This window comes from Megascapheus bottae, chromosome 18 (genome assembly GCF_031878675.1).
Source record: "Megascapheus bottae isolate mThoBot1 chromosome 18, mThoBot2.hap1, whole genome shotgun sequence".
Classification (NCBI taxonomy): Eukaryota; Metazoa; Chordata; class Mammalia; order Rodentia; family Geomyidae; genus Megascapheus; species Megascapheus bottae.
Genome location: NC_143526.1, coordinates 41004958 through 41025306, shown reverse-complemented (window position 1 = coordinate 41025306; position 20349 = coordinate 41004958). Strand labels below are relative to the sequence as shown.

At 47.4% G+C, this 20349-nt stretch overlaps 1 protein-coding gene across 7 annotated transcripts in view; it reads left to right on the top strand.

The window, feature by feature from the left end:
• Positions 1–11467, top strand: part of Adnp (activity dependent neuroprotector homeobox) — a 30326-nt gene extending 18859 nt beyond the window's left edge. For all 7 annotated transcript variants that reach the window (XM_090352524.1, XM_090352528.1, XM_090352521.1 and 4 more), the window contains 3 exons: positions 2029–2141; positions 4579–4671; positions 7308–11467. In XM_090352524.1, the coding sequence (XP_090208650.1) occupies positions 2034–2141; positions 4579–4671; positions 7308–10412 (3306 nt within the window). In that variant the 5' untranslated portion in view covers positions 2029–2033 and the 3' untranslated portion in view covers positions 10413–11467. The remainder of the gene's footprint in view (positions 1–2028; positions 2142–4578; positions 4672–7307) is intronic.
• Positions 11468–20349: the final 8882 nt, after the last annotated feature.

Here is a 20349-nt window from a genome sequence, read left to right as displayed (position 1 = left end):
TGTGTGTGTGTGTGTGTGTGTGTGTGTGTGTGTGTGTGTGTGTGTGTGTGTGTGTGTGTGTGTGTGTGTGTGTGTGTGTGTGTGTGTGTGTGTGTGTGTGTGTGTGTGTGTGTGTGTGTGTGTGTGTGTGTGTGTTAGTGTGGGTGTGGCTCAAGTAATAGAACACCAGCCCTGAGCAAATAAGCCACTTGAAGCCAAGTGTCATAGCTCACACCTGTATCCCTGCTACTCAGAAAGCTAAGATCTCAGTTCAGAGCCAGCCTGGGCAAGAAAGTCTGCCAGAAAATCTGAAGTGGAGTTGTTGTGCCCTAAATGAGCAAAAGAGCTCAGGGATAGCTCCCCCTCCCCACACCCCAAACATAGTGAAAACTTGAGGCCCTGCATTCAAGCTCAGTATCACATACACAATACATATACATATACATCTTCGCTTTGAAAAATGAAGAAATAGCCCTTGATCTCAGAGGCACATTTTACTGGAGATTTTTTTTTTTTTTTTAAGCAATTGTTTCCTTGTTCCAGGCTCAGGAAGTATCTTCTGGGAAGGGATGCTGTGGCTAGAGGATATAGAAGGGTGACTTCTTTACTGGCCTAGCAGAGAAAGGGCAGGGACAGTAGCTGCCAGGACTGTGAGGGGGCAGAGATGTAATTCATAATAAATACTCTCCTCTTTGTAGCCCAGTTAAACTTTGATATATCAAAGAGGATATTTTATTAGAGCTAATTGACTTGTAGTTTACAGGTGGTACTAGTATTAAAAGCAATATCTTGCCAGGCGTGGTGGTAGCTCATGCCTGTAATCATAGCTACTCACGAGGCTGAGATCTAAGGATCACAATTAAAAGCCAGCCCAGGCACTAAAGTAATATCTTTATTAATTATGGATTTACCTACGTGAAATTTTAGTTCTTGGTGTTTTAGCATTTGTTTGCTTTGCCATGGTTTTAGGTGTACTTTATTCTACAAGATAGTTCAGATTCAGATTAGTGAATTGATGAAAAATTCTCGGCTCTACTTTATGGAACTGTTTAGTCATGTTAGAAACTTTACAAACCATTCAGATTTTACTAACTGCAAACAAAGGTTTATATTTATTTAGTAAGCTGATCAAAATTTCTGACTTGATATGTTGGGATTGTTAAGCAGTGTTTTAAGTCCCTTACATGTCCTAGCTTTTTTATTTTTCAAAGGATCCTGTAAAGCCTGTGCAGTTGCCATGTGCCCTGGTGCTGAGCTCAGCCTTCTTCTGTCTGCATTTAACCCAGACCTGTGTGGGTCCCTTTGGCCACATGTTTTTGCTGGTTGACCAGCAATGTGGACAGACACTGCTAAGCATACTGTTCACAAATCCACTGCAGGAAGCAGCACATTTCCAGCAACAAAGCTTCCCCAGCCCTCAAAATTGTTAGTAGTCATAGTGAGAGGGTAAGCACTTTAGTATTTTCAGAGGTTCATCACCACAGGAAAAGGCACTCATACTTGATTTTAAAACAATTACTTGGTTGGTATTAAATCTCTGATTCTCAACTTCAAGTTTCTTGTTAAAATTGCTCTTTAAATCAGAATTGGCCAGGTGGCCGTGACTCACTTTTACCTGTAATCCTAGCCACTCAGGAGGCTGAGATCTAAGAATCAAGGTTCAAAGCCAGCCCCAACACAAAAGGATCTGAGACTCTTACCTCTAATTAACCACTGGAAAACGGGAAGTGGGGCTTGGCTCAAGGGCTAGGGTGGTAGCCTTGAGCTGAAGAGTTCAGGGACAGCACCCAGAGTTCATGCCCCATGACCCACCCAAAAAAAAAAAAAAAAGAATTGTGTCAGGTTAGACTCAAGAGTCAATCTCTATAATGGCAGATGTTCTATCAGAAAATGGAATCCGTGAACACTTACTTTGTTGCAAAATCTAGAACAGGGTTCTCTATCTAGTTGTATCAGATAGAGTCAGGGCTTGGGCCAGTAGCCATATAATTAGTAAATATTACACATTGTGCATGTTTTGACTTTGACTTAAATTTTTTTTTCCAATAGAAACTATGTTCCAACTTCCTGTCAACAATCTTGGCAGTTTAAGAAAAGCCCGGAAAACTGTGAAAAAAATACTTAGTGACATTGGGTTGGAATACTGTAAAGAACATATAGAAGTAAGTAGCATGCCGTTTTTAATTTTAATCTTAACTCCACTTCTCATCCATTACTGTATTTTGGGTCAGGTGTGATCTGAATTTTAGCTACAGCACTAACTTGGTCAACTTTCTCAGTGTACTTGTTCCCTTCTCCCTAACATGGGCTCTTTCATCTTTGCATCCTAAGCAAAAACAGCTGTCTTGAGAAGTGACAGGTACTTTAAAAGCTTGAGGACAGGAATTCTACAAGTTACAAAAGAGAAATGCTGAGAAGAGTGGTTTGAGCTCACAGCTGGGGAAAGGGCTGCAGGACTCCAGGGTCTGTTCACATTCTAAGAGTGTTCGGATTCTTGTTCTTGGGGTGAGGCTGTTGGGATGCTTGCTGTCTCTCCTTAGGATCTGAGCTTTTCTCAGCTCTTTTGGCCCTCTGGAGACTACTATCTTCTCCTTGTAAAGCAGTCCAACCTTGACAGCCTGGTTTATAACTTTTTAGTCTATGAGCAGACCTAAGCAGTAGTAGCCTCCTTTTTTTCCAACTCTTGTCGCTGGTTGGTCTGAACCTTTGGTTGAAACGTTGAGAGATGTTTTCCCACAAACCTTTGAGTTCCAGCTGGCCAAAGACTGCAACTACCTTGTTTGTCTGCGTATCCACTTTACCCAACTCAGGACTTGGCACTTAGACACCTGCTCTGAGCATGTTTGACGACTGGAATTAGAAGTTAAAGAGTAGTTCATTCATAAAACAGGTTTTCCTCTGCCGAGTGCCACTAACAACATTCTAGGAGCACATCCTGGAAATGGAAGTTTCTCAAGAGTGGCTTCTCTAACAGTGGATGTCCATGGTGGGAGGAGACTGTTCATTTGCTCTGCCCTTGGAGGGCGTCATCTTCACAGAGGTCTGCGTTTGATGAGTGCCTCCCATTATTGCACATATTCTAAAACTCTGGAATTCGCTTATGCTTGATTTTCCACCCAGAACTGTGAGCCATTTTGGAGCAAGGGAAACTTCACCCTCAGATTTTACCTTCCTAGTCCGGTGAAGGGTAGCATTTTAGTTTTTTTACTTAGGAGTATGAATTTAACATCATATGCTTACTTTCTTTGAAAGTAAAGCTATCTTTCCTTTTTTTATTTTAAAATTCCTAAATTTCAGCTGGGCACCATGACTCAAGCCTATAATCCTAACTACTTAGGAGGCAGACAGATCAGAAGGTCACAGTTCAAGGTCATTCTGGGCATGCTGTTGGTCATAAGACACCATCCAGTGACTGGACTCAGTAGCTCATGCTTGTTGTCTCCAGCAATACAGGGAAACATGAGTAGGAAAACCACAGCCCAGACCACCTCATACACCACAAATAATGCCACTGGGCATTGATGGTTCACACCTGTAGTACTAATGAGCTGCATGAGGCTAAGATCTCAGAATCAAAGTTTAATGCCAGCAAGAAAGTCTATAAGATTCTTATCTCCAATTAATCACCAAAAAAGCTGAAAGTGTAGGTGTGGCTCAAGTGGGTAGAGAGCTAGCCTTGAGTGAAAACCTGCGGCCCTGAGTTCAAGCCTCAGTACTGACACACAAAAAGTGGAAAAGGAGGGCCCAGAGCTTAGCCTAGTGGTAGAATGCTTGCCTAGCATGCACAAAACCCTGGGTTCGTTTCCTTGCTACCACATACACAGAAAATGTCAAATTAGCCAGGCGTGGTAGCTCATGCCTATAATCCTAGCTACTCAGAAGGCTGAGATCTGAGGATCAGGGTTCAAAGCCAGCCCGGGCACAAAGGATCCTAAGACTCTTAGCTCCAAATAACCTTTGGAAAACGAGAAGTGGTGCTTGGCTCAAGGGTAGGGTGGTAGTCTTGAGCTGAAGAGCTCAGGGACAGGGCCCAGGCCGAGTTTAAGCCCCATGGCCCCTCACCACCACCACCCCCCAAAAAAAAAATGAAAAAGGAGCTAGAGGTGCAGTTCAGATAGTAGAGAACTTACCTGACAAGCATGAAATCCTGGGGCTTGAGTGCTTTCCCTGAACTGTTTTCCTGCCAAGACTAGCTTCAAACCACCATCTTCAGGTCTCGGCCTCCTGAGTGCCCAGGATCATAAGTGTGAGCCAGTGACATCAGCAAATTCTTGAGTTTCCTTCCTAACTTCCAAAGTCACCTCTGCAACTCTGATTGTCAATTTTTCTTCAGTATCATACCTGCAGTAACTGTTGCTAAATCATCTCACTACTGCAACTGATATTGCCTAAATGGTATTAATACATGACTGCATTTTTTTTTTTACCTATTTACAACTTTCAGTAGTTTCTCAGAAAGCAGGCCATTGACTTTTTAACACTCCTAATTTAGTTATTAATAGGGCTGGTTTTCTTGAGCCTTTTCCTACCCCCTAGTTTAGATGTAGATTCCATATCATAGAATTGATACCATTATAAACTTCTTTCACTGTTTTCTAGGATTTTAAACAGTTTGAACCTAATGACTTTTATTTGAAAAACACTACATGGGAGGATGTAGGACTATGGGACCCTTCGCTTACAAAAAACCAGGTAAGTACATGCATAGGGGTATCCCTCAGTAACAACAGCCTTGGTACACCTCGTCAGTGATAGCCTTTCACACTAACACATTGTTCATGGGATTGTTACAGAATGTGGAAGATCTGCATTGTGTGTGTGTGTGTGTGTGTGCGTGCGTGCGTGTGTGTGCGCATGTATGTGAGTATCGCTATCTTATGTGGTAGGGAAAACTTAAGAGCATCTTTTTGCTATTTTTGTCATGAGATTAGAATTTCATATTTTTTTCTGAGTTTGAGGTGTTATGATTCACCAGTATTCCTTCTGTAAGTGCTTTGACTCTCCAACATTGTTTTTCCAGTTAGCTATCACTGGTCTGTGTCTGTGTTGCAGCCTCCTGTTTCTAAGGAGGAAAGGAGCTAAACTCTCTTGATCTGTGTTGTAGCACTATATATGTGGGAGGGTTACAAATTTATGTTAAAAATAGCATTACTCTGAGCCGGCACAGTAGCTCACACCTGAAATCCTAGCACAGGAGGCTGAGATCTGAGGATCAAGGTTCACAGTCAGCCCGGGCACAGGAGACTGAAAGACTCTTTATCTACAATTAATGATTAGAAAATGAGAAGTGGGCTGTGGCTCCAGGAGTAGGGAGGTAGCCTTGAATTGAATAGCTCAGGGACAATACCCAGGCCCAGAGTTCAAGCCCCATGACCCACCAAAAAAAAATTAGTCTTTGGCACCAGTAGTTGTCAGTAGATGAAGATAAAGTTTTGTGTGGCATTTCTTGGTGCATAGAGAGAAGTGGTTGTTCCAATTCCATCATACTTAGAAACTGTGTTTTCAACTTGAAGAAATGTGAGGGACTAGGAATGTGGCTTAGTGGTAGAGTGCTTGCCTAGCATGCATGAAGCCCTGGGTTCGATTCCTTAGTAGCCATAAAAAGCCAGAAGTGGCTAGGCATATTGGCTCAGGCCTGTAATCCTCGCTACTCAGGAGGATGAGATCTGAAGTTCACGGTTCAAAACCAAATTCAAGGCCAGCCCGGGCACTGAGGAATATGAGACTCTTATCTTTAATTAATCACTAGAAAACTGGAAGTGGGGTTGTGACTCAAAGGGAAGGGCGTAGCCTGGAGCTCAGGGACAGTACCTGGGCTCAAGTTCAAGTCCCATGACCACCCCTCCCCCCAAAAAAGAAAAAAACAAAAAACAGAAGTGGCACTATGGCTCAAGTGGTAGAGCACTAGCTTTGAGCACAGATAGATTCAGGGACAGAGCCCAGGACCAGCAAAAGAATAAAAAGAAATTAGAGGGAATTCTTACTCTAATCCTCTAGAACCAGCAATCAGAATGGGACAGCTTTCTAGTGCGATGCTTGCTTGCTTGCTTGTTTTTTGTTTTTGCCAGTCCTGGGCCTTGAGCTTAGGGCCTGAGCACTGTCCTTGGGCTTTCTCAAGGCTAGAACTCTACCTCTAGTGGGATGCTTTCTATGAGGCTTTAGCTTCCTATAACAACAGGGTTCAGCTTTGAAGAAGAGCGTTTTCACTTTGGTTCCCACCAGTATCTGAAGGAAAGCAGGTTTCTAAGGAAAAAAGATGTCTCCCTAATGTGTTCACTTGTCTTCATCTAAGGGCATCAGTTCAGTAATTCTGAATGTCCTTTGGTGTTGGTATATTTTGCATCCGATTATTGCCTTTTAAACACCACACCCCCCTCAGTGTATAGTATAAATTCTGTGTTTGAGTTAAAGAAGCGGTCATTTCATCACCCCTTGTGGAGCTGCTCTTGCTTGAAGAAAAAAAAATGGCAAGGCCTGTGAGAGGATGCTGACTTTTCTAATCAGGTGTCTGGTCCACCTAAAGTCTGAAAGCTAAACTATCCTTTCGATTAGAGAAGAAAACGTTTAAGATTTGCCAATTTCTATGAAAATTTTTCTATGATGGAAAGGATAAAAAAGTATGTGTCAGTTTCTTACAGTTGTCTAATTGTGTTGTAACAGTCTAGGCCACTTTACCCTGTTGTAAATCTGAGCAGTAGCCATTTGCCTTTGCCTGGCCTGAACTAAGTAAGTAGGTCTGGTTCTTTCTTAATCCTGAGGAAGAATTTAATATGTTGAGTTTTTCACTTACATTGGGAGACATAAAATATCTTCTCATGGGGCCGGAAGTTTGGCCTAGTGGTAGAGTGCTTGCCTAACATGCACAACACTCTGGGTTTGATTCCCTGGTATTACATACACTGAAAAAAAAGCTGGAAGTGGTACTATGACTCAGTGGTAGAATGCTGGCCTTGAGGAAAGCCCAGGGATAGTGCTTAGGCCCTGAGTTCAAGCCACAGGACTGACACCCCCCCCCCCCCCCCCAAAAAAAAAATACCTTCTCATGCCGAGTGGTGGCCTCATGCCAGGAAACTGGAAGTGGTACTGTGGCTCCAGGGATAGTACAGTAGCCTTGAACTGAAGAGCTCAGGGACAACACCCAGGCCCAGAGTTCAAATCTCAAAACCGACAAAAAAGGAAATGGCTTCTCATAAAGAGGACAACGCATACTGAAATCAGTACATTTTTACACTTGGTTCTTCCATTTCTGGGAGAGCTGGAAGAGCCTTTTGCTGCTTGTGTGAAGTGGCGTTCTCATGTCTGATGCTCATTTCTGCTTTTCTTTCTAGGACTATCGGACAAAACCTTTTTGCTGCAGTGCTTGTCCATTTTCCTCAAAATTCTTCTCTGCCTACAAAAGTCATTTCCGGAATGTCCACAGCGAAGACTTTGAAAATCGGATTCTTCTTAATTGCCCCTATTGTACCTTCAATGCGGACAAAAAGACTCTGGAAACACACATTAAGATATTTCATGCTCCAAATGCCAGCGCACCAAGTAGCAGCCTCAGCACTTTCAAAGATAAAAACAAAAATGATGGCCTTAAACCTAAGCAGGCTGACAGTGTAGAGCAGGCTGTTTATTACTGTAAGAAGTGCACTTACCGAGACCCTCTTTACGAAATCGTTAGAAAGCACATTTACAGGGAACATTTTCAGCATGTGGCAGCGCCCTACATAGCCAAGGCCAGTGAGAAGTCCCTCAATGGTGCAGTTCCCCTGGGTGCAGGTGCCCGGGAAGAGTGCAGTATTCACTGCAAGCGATGCCTTTTCATGCCAAAGTCCTATGAGGCTTTGGTGCAGCATGTCATCGAAGACCATGAACGCATAGGCTATCAGGTCACTGCCATGATTGGGCACACAAACGTGGTGGTTCCCCGGTCCAAGCCCTTGATGCTGATTGCCCCCAAACCCCAAGAGAAGAAGGGCGTGGGGCTCCCGACAAGAATCGCTTCCCTTGCTTCTGGAAACGTCCGGTCTTTACCCTCCCAGATGGTCAGTAGACTGTCAATACCAAAGCCTAACCTAAATTCCACAGGGGTTGGTGTGATGTCTGGTGTACACCTGCAGCAGAACAACTTTGGAGTCAAAGCTGTGGGCCAGAGCTATGGCGTCGGCCAGTCCATGAGGCTGGGTCTGGGTGGCAATGCACCTGTTTCCATACCCCAGCAGTCTCAGTCTGTGAAGCAGTTACTTCCGAGTGGAAACGGAAGGTCCTATGGGCTTGGGGCGGAGCAGAGGTCCCAGGCTCCGGCCAGGTACTCCCTTCAGTCTGCCAGTGCTGCTGCACTCTCGTCAGGCCAGCTGAAGCCTGCGTCCCTCTCCCAAGCACAGGCGTCCAGAGTACTTGGCCAATCCAGTTCCAAACCCACAGCTGCAGCCACAGGCCCTCCCCTGCCCAATACCTCCGCAACCCAGAAGTGGAAGATCTGCACGATCTGCAATGAGCTTTTCCCCGAAAATGTATATAGTGTACACTTTGAGAAAGAACACAAAGCGGAGAAAGTCCCAGCAGTAGCCAACTACATTATGAAAATACACAATTTCACGAGCAAATGCCTCTACTGTAATCGCTATTTGCCCACAGATACCTTGCTCAATCATATGTTAATTCATGGTCTGTCTTGTCCATATTGCCGTTCTACTTTCAATGATGTGGAGAAAATGGCTGCTCACATGCGAATGGTCCATGTTGATGAAGAAATGGGGCCTAAGACGGATTCCACCTTGAGTTTTGACTTGACATTGCAGCAGGGCAGTCACACTAACATCCATCTCCTGGTCACCACGTATAACCTGAGGGACGCCCCTGCGGAGTCCGTGGCCTACCATGCCCAGAACAACCCTCCTGCTCCTCCAAAGCCACAGCCCAAAGTGCAAGAAAAGGCTGACGCCCCTGTGAAGAGCTCGCCGCAAGCTGCAGTGCCCTACAAAAAGGATGTTGGGAAAACGCTGTGTCCTCTCTGCTTTTCAATCCTCAAAGGACCCATATCCGATGCCCTTGCCCATCACTTGCGGGAGCGGCACCAGGTCATTCAGACGGTGCACCCGGTGGAGAAGAAGCTCACCTACAAATGCATTCACTGCCTGGGCGTGTATACCAGCAACATGACCGCCTCCACCATCACTCTGCACCTTGTACACTGCAGGGGAGTGGGGAAAACCCAGAACGGCCAAGACAAGGCAAACGCGCCCTCGAGGCTCAATCAGTCTCCAGGCCTAGCCCCGGTGAAGCGCGCCTACGAGCCAGTGGAGTTTCCCTTGCTGAAAAAGCGGAAGCTGGAGGACGACAGCGATGCCCCCAGCTTCTTTGAAGAGAAACCCGAAGAGCCCGTTGTTTTAGCTTTAGACCCCAAGGGTCACGAGGATGATTCATATGAGGCCAGGAAAAGCTTTCTAACTAAGTATTTCAACAAGCAGCCCTATCCCACCAGGAGAGAGATTGAGAAGCTCGCGGCCAGCCTGTGGCTGTGGAAAAGTGACATTGCTTCCCATTTTAGTAACAAAAGGAAGAAGTGTGTTCGCGATTGTGAAAAGTACAAGCCTGGTGTGCTCCTGGGCTTTAACATGAATGAACTAAATAAAGTGAAACATGAGATGGATTTTGACGCTGAGTGGCTGTTCGAGAACCATGATGAGAAAGACTCCAGAGTCAATGTGAGTAAGACTGTGGACAAGAAGCTAAGTCTCGGGAAAGAAGACGACAGTTCCTCGGATAGTTTTGAAAATTTGGAAGAAGATTCCAATGCAAGTGGTAGCCCTTTTGATCCTGTCTTCGAAGTTGAGCCTAAAATGCCTGACGATCCAGAAGAACATGTGTCAAAAGTGATTCCAGAGGAGGCTTTAGAATCTGAGGAGAAGCTAGACCAAAAAGAGGAGGATGGTTCCAAATATGAAACGATTCATTTGACTGAGGACCCAACCAAACTCATACATGACACCTCCGACACCGAGGACGAGCAAGATGACGTGGCTGCGTGGAAAGATGGGCCTTCGCCCTCTGAGAGTGGACCTGGTTCCCAGCAGATGTCAGACTTTGAGGATAATGCGTGTGAAATGAAACCAGGGACCTGGTCAGATGAGTCTTCTCAGAGTGAAGATGCGAGGAGCAGTAAGCCAGCTGCCAAAAAAAAGGCTACTGTGCAAGGTGACCGAGAGCAGTTGAAGTGGAAGAATAGTTCCTATGGAAAAGTGGAAGGGTTTTGGTCCAAGGACCAGTCACAGTGGAAGAATGCATCTGAGAACTCTGAGCGCTTATCTAGTCCCCAGATGGAATGGCAAAACAGTGCCATCGACAGTGAGGAGGGAGAGCAGTTTGACGGCGTGGCTGATGGGGTAGCAGAGCCCATGCATGGCAGCCTGGCTGGTGTGAAACTGAGCAGCCAGCAGGCCTGAGTGCCTGGCACCTCCACCTGTGGACATGTCAACTGTTCTCTCCCAGCCTGACCACAGAGCTGCCTCTTAACTGGCACTGCCTGGGGTGACTGGTCAGCAGGCTGCTGGGGACACGTGGCTGTTTCTCAGTCTATGGCGCACGGTTGATTGGCTGATCTTGCTTCAGACCTTTCTGGTAGATACGGTAACTAAATGTGACAAGCCAGTAAGCTGGTGGCTCAGGAATGCACACGGGGAAAGCAGAAGCTTACTTCATCTGGCTTTCAACACTTCTGTCCACTGTAAACATGTGGTTGAATCGCCTTGAGCAGCGGTGTCCCAGCTTGCGTGGTGGGTATTGCAGGCCAGCGTGCAGGCTACCAGTCTCATGTGTACAGTAAACTCTGGGAAATCCACCCTCCTTTTTCACATATTCATTCTGGATAGCTAAAATGTATATTTGTACAGTCTTTTAGACCTATTCAAGTGATGCTTATGATAATTGTTATTGTGTGCTCCATCTAGATTCATTTCTTTTGCTTTTTTCTTTTTTAAGAGTTGCCCTTGCTGTGTAATAAACGCTGTATCTAGCTTACTTAGCAGAAGCTTGAACCTGCTTTAGTATGGACCTTTGGACAGGCTTAGTTTTTGCACATAATCTTGTACAATCTTGGAACAGAGGCCAGCCACATAAGATATATATCTGGACTCTCTTGTATTATAGAATTTTTCTTGTTCTGAGTATCCTTGACATTACAGCTGTCAAAAAAAAAAACCTATTTCAGATATGGTTCTGGAATCTCTTTTAAGGTAAAAAAAAAAATCACACACAAGAACTGACTTTGCAGCTACTAATTTTGACACCTTTTAGGTCTGTATAAAAGTGTGATGTGTTAAAGCAGCAAGCACAGTTGTGCTGCATTTTGGATATTTAGTTTTTTCTTTAGTTAAACACCATCTTGGTGGTTTCATTTATACCATCTAATATATGACACACTGTTGTAGTATGTATAATTTTGTGGTCTTTATTTCCCTTTGTATTCATTTTAAGCATCTAAATAAATTGTTGTATTGTGCTTAATGTAAATACTTGATTTATTACACACAATGGTGTCCCATGTCCAGTGTGTCCTGAGCCATTCGATGCCATGGCAGGCTTCCCCTCTTGGGAAGCACAGCCAGTCACCAGGAAACGTGTGGGAAACCAACATCTACTCTTCGTGTAAATGAGGCTTTCTCTTGAGGTACCTGTTACAAATACTCTGGTTTTGTGTTTTGGTTTTGGTTAGCACCCTTGAGTTTTTCGGCTTCCTTTGTTAAGGAGCTGGGTGATAAAAGAATGTGAACATAATTTGACATTGCTTTCCCAGGAGTCTCCATGCTTTCTGAGAACCTTCATTCTGAATGACTTGGGCACTAATTTTCACGTCATTATGGGATCAAAGTGTGCTAAGCAGTGCACCAGGAGTTTGGCCTAGAGGTAGAGTGCTTACCTAGCATGCACAAAGCCCTGGGTTCAATTCCTCGGTACCACATACACAGAAAAAGCCAGAAGTGGTGCTGTAGCTCAAGTGGCAGGGTACTAGCCTTAAGCAAAAAGTGCCCCAGGACCAGCCTGTGGGGAGGGGAGGGTACTAAACGGGTAGCGGCAACTCTGCCTTTACAGTCCCTGTGGCCTCTTGCTGTGAAGAGGTAGGCTTTAGAGAGCCCGTCTCAGACCATGTTTACTGTGCATAGATTTCCGAGAGCAATTCTACTTAGTGGGGGAGGAAGTTGCAAAGAAGCATAATTAGACCATTCTGAGACCGGTCATTTAACTCTCAGGACACTGCCTTACTGAAGTGGCCCAATTCTAAGTCCCTTTCCAAAAAATTCCACTTGCTACCTGCAGCTACTAAAATTTTATCTGGCTCCTTAGAAACAGCACAAGGAAGATATGCAGGCCTTGGGTAAACTACATTTGAGGGTAAGGGACTGATATGGATAGCTTATAAATTAGCTGTTCTCCTGCTAACACTAATGGCAAGTTGTCCCCACATTAAGACGCTACCTATTAGCAAATAAAGCCCCAGTGGAATTTAAGCCGTGTAGAAATTAGTCTGCCTGGGTGGAGCGGGAGAGCTTAGATTCTGAGTACAGGAGCCAGAGGCTGAAGGCCTCCTGGCTTACAAAGTGGGGGCAAAGTTTTGGCAGCAGTCGGTCAGATATCTGCACTGGTCTGGTCCCAAACTGGAAATGGGTTGCAGAGACCGTCATGCTTCAGTAAGGCCTTTTTAAGGGGGGTTGGGAGGGTATGCTGCTGCTGCTGTCCCACCCCTGCTGTCCTGCTCACTCAGGAGGCAGAGACCTGAGGATCCAAGCCAGCCTGGCAAAGAAAGATCTTGAGATGCTTTACCTCTAACTAGGCACCAGAAAAACAGAAGTGGAGCTGTGGCTCAATTGGTCCTTGAGCAAAAAACCTGGACAGCATCCAGGCCCCAGGATCTAACAGGTTCTCCCCCTTAGAGTGGGAGAGGAACTGTTAATGCTGCTTAGAAAACGAGATCATTTTGTGTAAAAGCCAGTGCCGTCTGCCACTTGTGACTGCTGAACTGTTCTTGTAGACTTGTAAAATCTTAATCACGGATGGAGCACTTTGGGTGGTTTTGTTTTTGTTTGGGGGCGCTCAGGGTGTTTCCCCACACACACCTTGCCTAGCTTCAAGCACTGGGCTCCCATCTCCTTTCTTTGTCCCCTGTTGAGATGCAAGTAGAAAGGGACTGCTTTCTCTGCCTGGAGCCCAGTCTGCTCTGTCATAATGTCCATCTTGGAAATGAGCCACGTGCAAGAGACAGGACTTGCCATCTGAAACGGCCCAGACACGCTTGGACCTGCTTCCTGCCACGTGAGCTTTGCCAGCACTGACCCTAGGAGGAGGGGCCAGACGTCAGTCTCCAAGCCATAGATGCCAGAGACCCCTTTCCTGAGCCACAGAAATGGAGGCGTTTCTGCACAGCACGGGTCTCACTTCCCAGCATGGTCCTGCCGTCCCCCTGCCTGCTGCTCACCACGTCACTATGAGCAGTCAACATTCCCGAGAGATGGAATAAAAGGAAATTGAGGTGACATGTGGCGTGTCCCTGAGTTCCACAGCAGTATTTGAACTTGAACTTTAAATTTGAGTGTGGTAGGGCTGGGTGAAAAGAGCAGGCAGTTGGACACGCAGTCACCATCTGCCCTGCAGGAGGAGGAGAACTTCAAGCTCAAGTGGCTTGTCTGAACTTCAGTACATGAAAAAAATGGCTCTCCTAGACGCAGCCTGCAAACTGGACATGGGACAGCTGCAGTGTGCTAGCTCTCCTCACAGGAACAGTGACAGCGGGGCCTGAGACAGCACCCAGGGCCCAGGAACTGAAAGAGCCATGACAGGTGGTTTTTGTCAGACCTGCTTGCTGCTGTCCAGCAAGAGGGGCAGGAGACACTGGGCCCTGTCCTGGGGGCATGGGCAGCAGGCTTGACTCCCACCTCTTTTGCCAGGGCATCCACTCCTTAATGGAGCCTCCTGGTTGAGACCAGCAGAGGGGCTAGCCTGGAACCCTCATGGCTTGAGTCCTCAGAAGAGGGCTCAGAGAAACCAACTCAAACAGATCTCGCTGATAAGGGGATGCTGCCTGCACAGCCAGCTCCTCCCCTCTCTTCACTGCCAGCAGCCTCGGTGCCGGGGATGAGAGCCAGGGCCTTGAGACTCTAGCCAAATGCTCTACCCCTGAGCTACAGCCCCAGGTCATCCTCAACACCCCTTTTTAATAAAGGGAAGCAAGCGGTGTCGGTGACTCATGCCTGGAATCCTAGCTACTCAGGAGGCTGGGATCTGAAGATAATAGTTCAAGACCAGGCAGAACAGCAGAATCTCTAAGACTCCATCTCCAAGATAACTGGCAGAAAATGACTGGGGGCTGTGGCTGGGGTGGTAGAGAGCCAGCTGAGCAAGTAAGCCAAGAGCCCAGAGGCCCTAAGTTCCAACTCCTATAAAGGAGGTCATGTTAACAGAAAATGGAGGGGGCGACCCACATACTTTACTATCAATAAATGTATCCATAAAAACAAGCACAAGGCAAAACTACATTGTTGCTATCCATTATTGTGAGCCTGACATTTGCTGTGTTCCCTAAGACGAGGCCCACTAGCCCAGCCTGGCAGCAGCCTTTCTCCTTGGCCCAGGGAAGTCAGAAGACTGCTGTGCCTTATCGGTAGCACTTCATTTTCCCAGTTAACTCGCTTCCTTTGGCAGCAGCCACACAGCTTGCTTTGCCCAGTCCTCTACACCTGAAGAGCCAAACGTGCCTCTGCCTAAGGGGGGCGGGGGGACACTCACCTTTCACATAGGCGGGTGCCTTGTATCTGTGGGTACTTTCCACCACCCCCCTCAGCAGCTCGGAGCCAGGGTGCTTCACTGCAGCCGGAGGTGCTAGCATATAACCGACAGCCTGACACACCTCGTTGGTCCTACACTTGGTAGAGCAGAAAGGAGTGATACGGGCAAGAAGTGGAGAGTCACAGGGTGAAAAATGGGGACCAGAGTGTGGCCTAGTGGTAGTGCTCCCCTAGCATGCATAAAACCCTGGGTGTAGTTCCTCTGTACCACAGAGAGAAAGCCGGAATGGTGCTGTGGCTCAAGTAGTATAGTACTAGCCTTGAGAAAGCCCAAGGACAGTGGCCAGGCTCTGACTTCAAACCCCAGGACTGGCACAAAAAAAAATAAGGGGGGGAATGAAAAATGCAGTAGTAATACTAGACACTTGAAAATGAACTTCACAACTAAGGGGGATGGGAGAGAGGAAGGGGTGACATTGCCCCTTAAAAAATGTACTCATGGCCAGGAGTTTGGCCTAGTGGTAGAGTGCTTGCCTAGCATGCACAAAGACCCGGGTTCGATTCCTCAGTACCACATACATACAAAAAAAAAAGCCGGAGTGGTGCTGAGGTTCAAGTGGTAGAGCTCTGGCCTTGAGAAAGACCAAGGACAGTGCTCAGGCCCTGAGCTCAAGCCCAAGACTGGCAAAAAAAAAGAAAAAAAAGAAAAGAAAATGTACTCATGAGCCGGGCATGGTGGCTCACACCTGTAATCCTAGCTACTCCAGAATTTGAGATCTGAGGATCAAGGTTCAAAGCCAGCCTGGGCACAGAAAGACCTGATACTCTTTATCTCCAATTAACCTCTAGAAAACAGGAAGTGGGACTTGGCTCCAGGATCAGGTGGTAGCCTTGAGCTGAAGAGCTCAGGAACAGCACCCAGGCCCACTTCAAGCCCCATGACCCACAGGAAAAAAAGGAAAGAAATGTACTCATGGGCCAGGGGTTTGGCCTAGTAGCAGAGTGCTTGCCTACCATGCACAAAGCCCTGGGTTCAATTCCTTGGTACCACAAACATAGACAAGTGGTGCTGTGGCTCAAGTGGTAGAGCTCTAGCCTTGAGAAAGTCCAAGGACAGTGTTCAGGCCCTGAACTTAAGACCCAAGACAGGCAAAAAGAAAAAAGAACCTGATTTACATGACTAACTCCTTTGTTGACTAACACTTTGTTACAACAATTTTTTTAAAAAAATCTATTGAGTGTCGGGAGTTTGGCCTAGTGGTAGAGTGCTTGCCTAGCATGCATGAAAACCAGGGTTCAATTCCTCCATATCACATACATAGAAAAAAAGCCCTCCTTGAGAAAGCCCAAGGACAGTGCTCAGGCCCTGAGCTCAAGCCCAGGACTGGCAAAAAAAAAAGTCACCTATTGATACCTTGGGGCTCCATCCCTGAATCCTGGCTCCTCCTGCACCCCGGCTCTGCTCCATCTGCCATGAAGCCTCTCCCTGCAAGGACTGAGACCTTCCACCCTCCAAAGGAAGAGATGGCCTCTGACAGGCAGCCTCTACTGGTTTAGTTAGTCAGGGAAAGCCCAGGCTTGCCTTCAAGTGCACGCTCCCTGGTAGACTCCCTGACTCCTTCCCCAACCAGAGCCACGAGGCTCAGCTTGCTAGATATCCAGGCAGGCCTTCCGCCCACCCAGCTGCTTGCAGGCCTGAAACACATGCGCTAATAGTTTCCCGGCATTTGTGATGTTTTTAAGTTCACCTTGAGCCCCTGGGCCTTGCCAGGAAGCTGTCTTTGAGCTTCTTTTGCTCAAGGCTAGCACTCCACCACTTGAGCCACAATACCACTTTTCTGTTTTTTTCTGTGTATGTAGTGCCAAGGAATGGAACCCAGGGCTTCATACACACTAAGCAAGCACTCTACCACTAGGCCACATTCCCAGCCCTAGAAACTGATTTTAAATGAATGTATTGAAAAGATAATCACCAAATGTCAAAAAGAATCACTGCCCTGGGGGGGCCTACTCCTGTTTTCACGCAGACACAGCTGGATGGTACTGCGTGCACCTTTCTCCACCTGGTTTTTGTATCGTGGCAGTGTACATGTCCAGCTCACGATCTCTCATCCCACGGCATACGAGTCCACCTGTGGACAGGCAGCTGGACATGGGCCCCACAGGATAGGCAGCTCCACTTCTGCCAGCCTTTTGCTGTTTCCCCATGCAAACACCTTGCTTGCACATTGTTGGGGTTTGGGTGTTGTTTAACGTGTATTTCTCGTTTGCACATGGAAGGTGAATTCCTAGAGGTAAAATGACTGGGCTGGGGGTACATACACCCGCCATTCTGATAAGCCCTGACAATGATGAGTCACCAATTAAAAAAAAAAACTGAGCCTGCTCAACCCCCATTGAGTGGTTACGACCACCCGTGTGGCTTCATCCGTGTGGTTATTGACTGTGGGCACTGCAGGGTAACATAATACTGTGACAGCGTGTGCTGTTGACCTTTAAAAGCTCAGCCGCACCGAAGCTCGGGCTCTGGTCCTTTTGTGCCAGGCTGGCTTTGAACCTTGACCCTCCCATCTCAGCTTCCTGAGTAACTAGGATTACAGGCACAAGCCACATCGCCCAGCTTTAGTTTACTTTTTTTTTTTTTTTTGCCAGTCCTGGGCTTGAGCTCAGGGCCTGGCACTCTCCTTGGGTTTTCTCAAGGCTAGAGCTCTACCACTTGAGCCATAGCATCACTTTTGGCAGTTTGTTTTTTCTATGTATGTGGTGCCGAGGAATCAAACCCGGGTCTTCATGCATGCTGGGCAGGCACTCTACCACTAGGCCAAACTCCTGGCCATATTTTACTTTTATTTATTAATTTTTTATTCTGGGGCTTGAACTGAGGCCCAGCTCTGTCCCTGAGTCTCTCTGCGCTCAAGGCCAGTGCTGTACCACTTGAGCCATAGCACCACTTCTGGTTTTTTTCTGTTTATGTGGTACTGAGAAATTGACCCCAGGGCTTCATGTATGCTAGGCAAGCACTCTACCACTACTAAGCCACATTCTCAGCTTTTTTTCTTGTCAAGTACTGGGGATCAAATCCAGGGCCTTGGGCCTGGAAGACAAGAAAGCCTCCGCTGTTCCTCTCGGAGTTTCCAGTGTTCTGTGCTTACTGGTCTCGCCGGGCTCCTGTGCACCTTTCCAGTGACCTTTGTCCTTACTGGTGTAAACAGTTTGCGTGTGTCTTTAGATGTTTAAGGGCCTTGGCAAGGCATTTGGCCTAGTGGTAGAGTGCTTGCCTAGCGTGTATAGACCCAGATTCGATTCCTCAGTACCACATACATAGAAAAAGCCAGAAGTGGTGCTGTGGTTCAAGTGGTAGAACTCTAGCCTTGAGAAAGTCCAAGGACAGTGCTCAGGCCCTGAGCTCAAGCCCAGGACTGGCAAAAATAGATAAATAAATAAATAGATGTTTAAGGACCTTCCGCATTCGTTTCTGTAAAATGCCTATTCTTTTTTTTATTCAGCAGCACCTACAAGGTGCAGTTTACACGTGAAGGAGATTACCTATTTGTAACATAAATTGTCAGATTGCCCAGTTTTCCATCCGTCTTGAATTTGCTCAGCATTCTGTTTGATTGGGGAGCCCTGGGGTGACGTTTCTTTGCTTCGTGGAGATGTTTGTGATTCTGCGTGACTCAACATCTCGTCATGGCCTCTGAGGCTTCACTCTTGCCTGTGTGCTCTGCTGCCTCCTCCATTTCAGACCTTGAACTCCCTCATTCACTTCCAGTCTGGAGTCCCACCAGGTGAACAGAGTGAGGTATGGAAGGCTTGTTTTATGTGCCAGGTGTCTCAACATAAAAACAATGTCAAATAGCTGCAGGTCAGCCACCAGCCTACGCTGCCCTCTTGAACCCTGCGGTCCACATGACGGACGACCCCAGAGCGGGGCTCCTGTGGCACCTGCAGTGACCTTCCTCCTGATGGCCAGTCACCTCCCCCAGGCCCCAGTGACCCTTGCCTGGCTGGAGGACAGCCATTGTGGCCGGCTCCTTGTCACCTCCTGCCCCTCGCCAGGCTCCGGGCCAACCACATAGCTAGGAGACAGTAAGCAACAGGACCAAGGTCACAAAGCTGAGGGACGAAGACTGCACCTGCCCCAGCAGGTGTCTCTTCCTGGCCAGGCCTTGCACCATTTCCTCCCCCCCCCACCCCCCTGCCCGGTCCTCGGGCTGAGCACTGTCCCTGAGCTTCTTTTGTGCGGGGCTAGCACTCTACCACTTGACGCACAGCACCACTTCCAGCCTTTTCTGTGTATGTGGTACTGAGAAATCAAACCCAGGGCTTCCTGCATGCTAGGCAAGCACTCCACCACTAGGCCACATTCACAGCCACATGCTGCATCTTCCGGTGCCTTCATCACAAGACACTCCCTTCCACAGCCCCCTGGCTCCTGGTTCAGGCCCTGCCACAAGTGATCAGACACCAGACCTCCTGGAAATTGGCGTTCTCTACTTGTCTAAATACGAACTTCCCAGCAAGCCCGGCACGGCCTGAGCAGGTAGGCATGGTGGGTGTAAGTGCCCTGATCAATACAACACCGCCATGAGAACTGAGGATCTGCAGCTGTCCTTGCAGCCAGCCAGCCAGCCCTGATCTAGCCAGGTGGCATCTCTGTGGCCAAGGCCCCAGGGAGCTCTGGGAACAGTCGGGATGGCTGGCCACAGAGACGGGCGTGGTGAAAATCCGGTAAGCCACACACGTGGGGGTCCTTCCTGTAAGGTGAATCTTGCCTCTGTAAGGTTGGCCAAAATGGTTTCCACAGAAAAATGCTGACTCCCTGAAACTGAATCTACCGCATTCGTCCAGTCCCCAAGCTTCCCAGAATATCTGCTTTTGCATTGTCTTGCCAGATTCAGTATTTTAGCTTTCCTTGAAATTTGTGTGCCTGTGAGTGTACCTCTGTGTGTGTGTGTGTGTGTGTGCCAGTACTGGGGCTCAGATTCAGGGCCTCATGCTCTGGTTTAGCTTCCCCTCTCTCTTTCTCTTTTTTGTCAGTCATGGGGCTTGAACTCTGGGCCTAGGCCCTATTCCTGAGCTCTTCAGCTCAAGGCTACCACCAGACCCCTGGAGCCACAGCACCACTTCCACTTTTCTAGTCATTAATTGAATATAAGAGTCTCACATTCTTGGGGCCGGGAGTTTGGCCTAGTGGTTAAAGTGCTTGCCTAGCATGCATGAAGACACAGGTTCGATTCCTTGGTACCATGTACATAGAAAAAAGCCAGAAGTGGTGCTGAGGCTCAAGTGGTAGAGCTCTAGCCTTGAGAAAGTCCAAGGACAGTGCTCAGGCCCTGAGCTCAAGCCCAGGACTGGCAAAAAAAAAAAAAAAAAGAGTCTCACAGTCTTTAGTGCCAGGCTGGCTTTGAACTGCGAGCCTCAGCTCTCAGTCACCTGAGTAGCTGGGATTGCAGGTGTGAGCCACCGTGCCCAGCTCTTCCAGCTTTTTGCTGGTTAATTGGGGATGAGAGTATCACAGCCTTTCCTCCCCAGACTGACATAACCTGAAATCCTAAGGTCTCAGCCACCTGAGCTACAAATCCAGGTGTGAGTCACTAGCTTC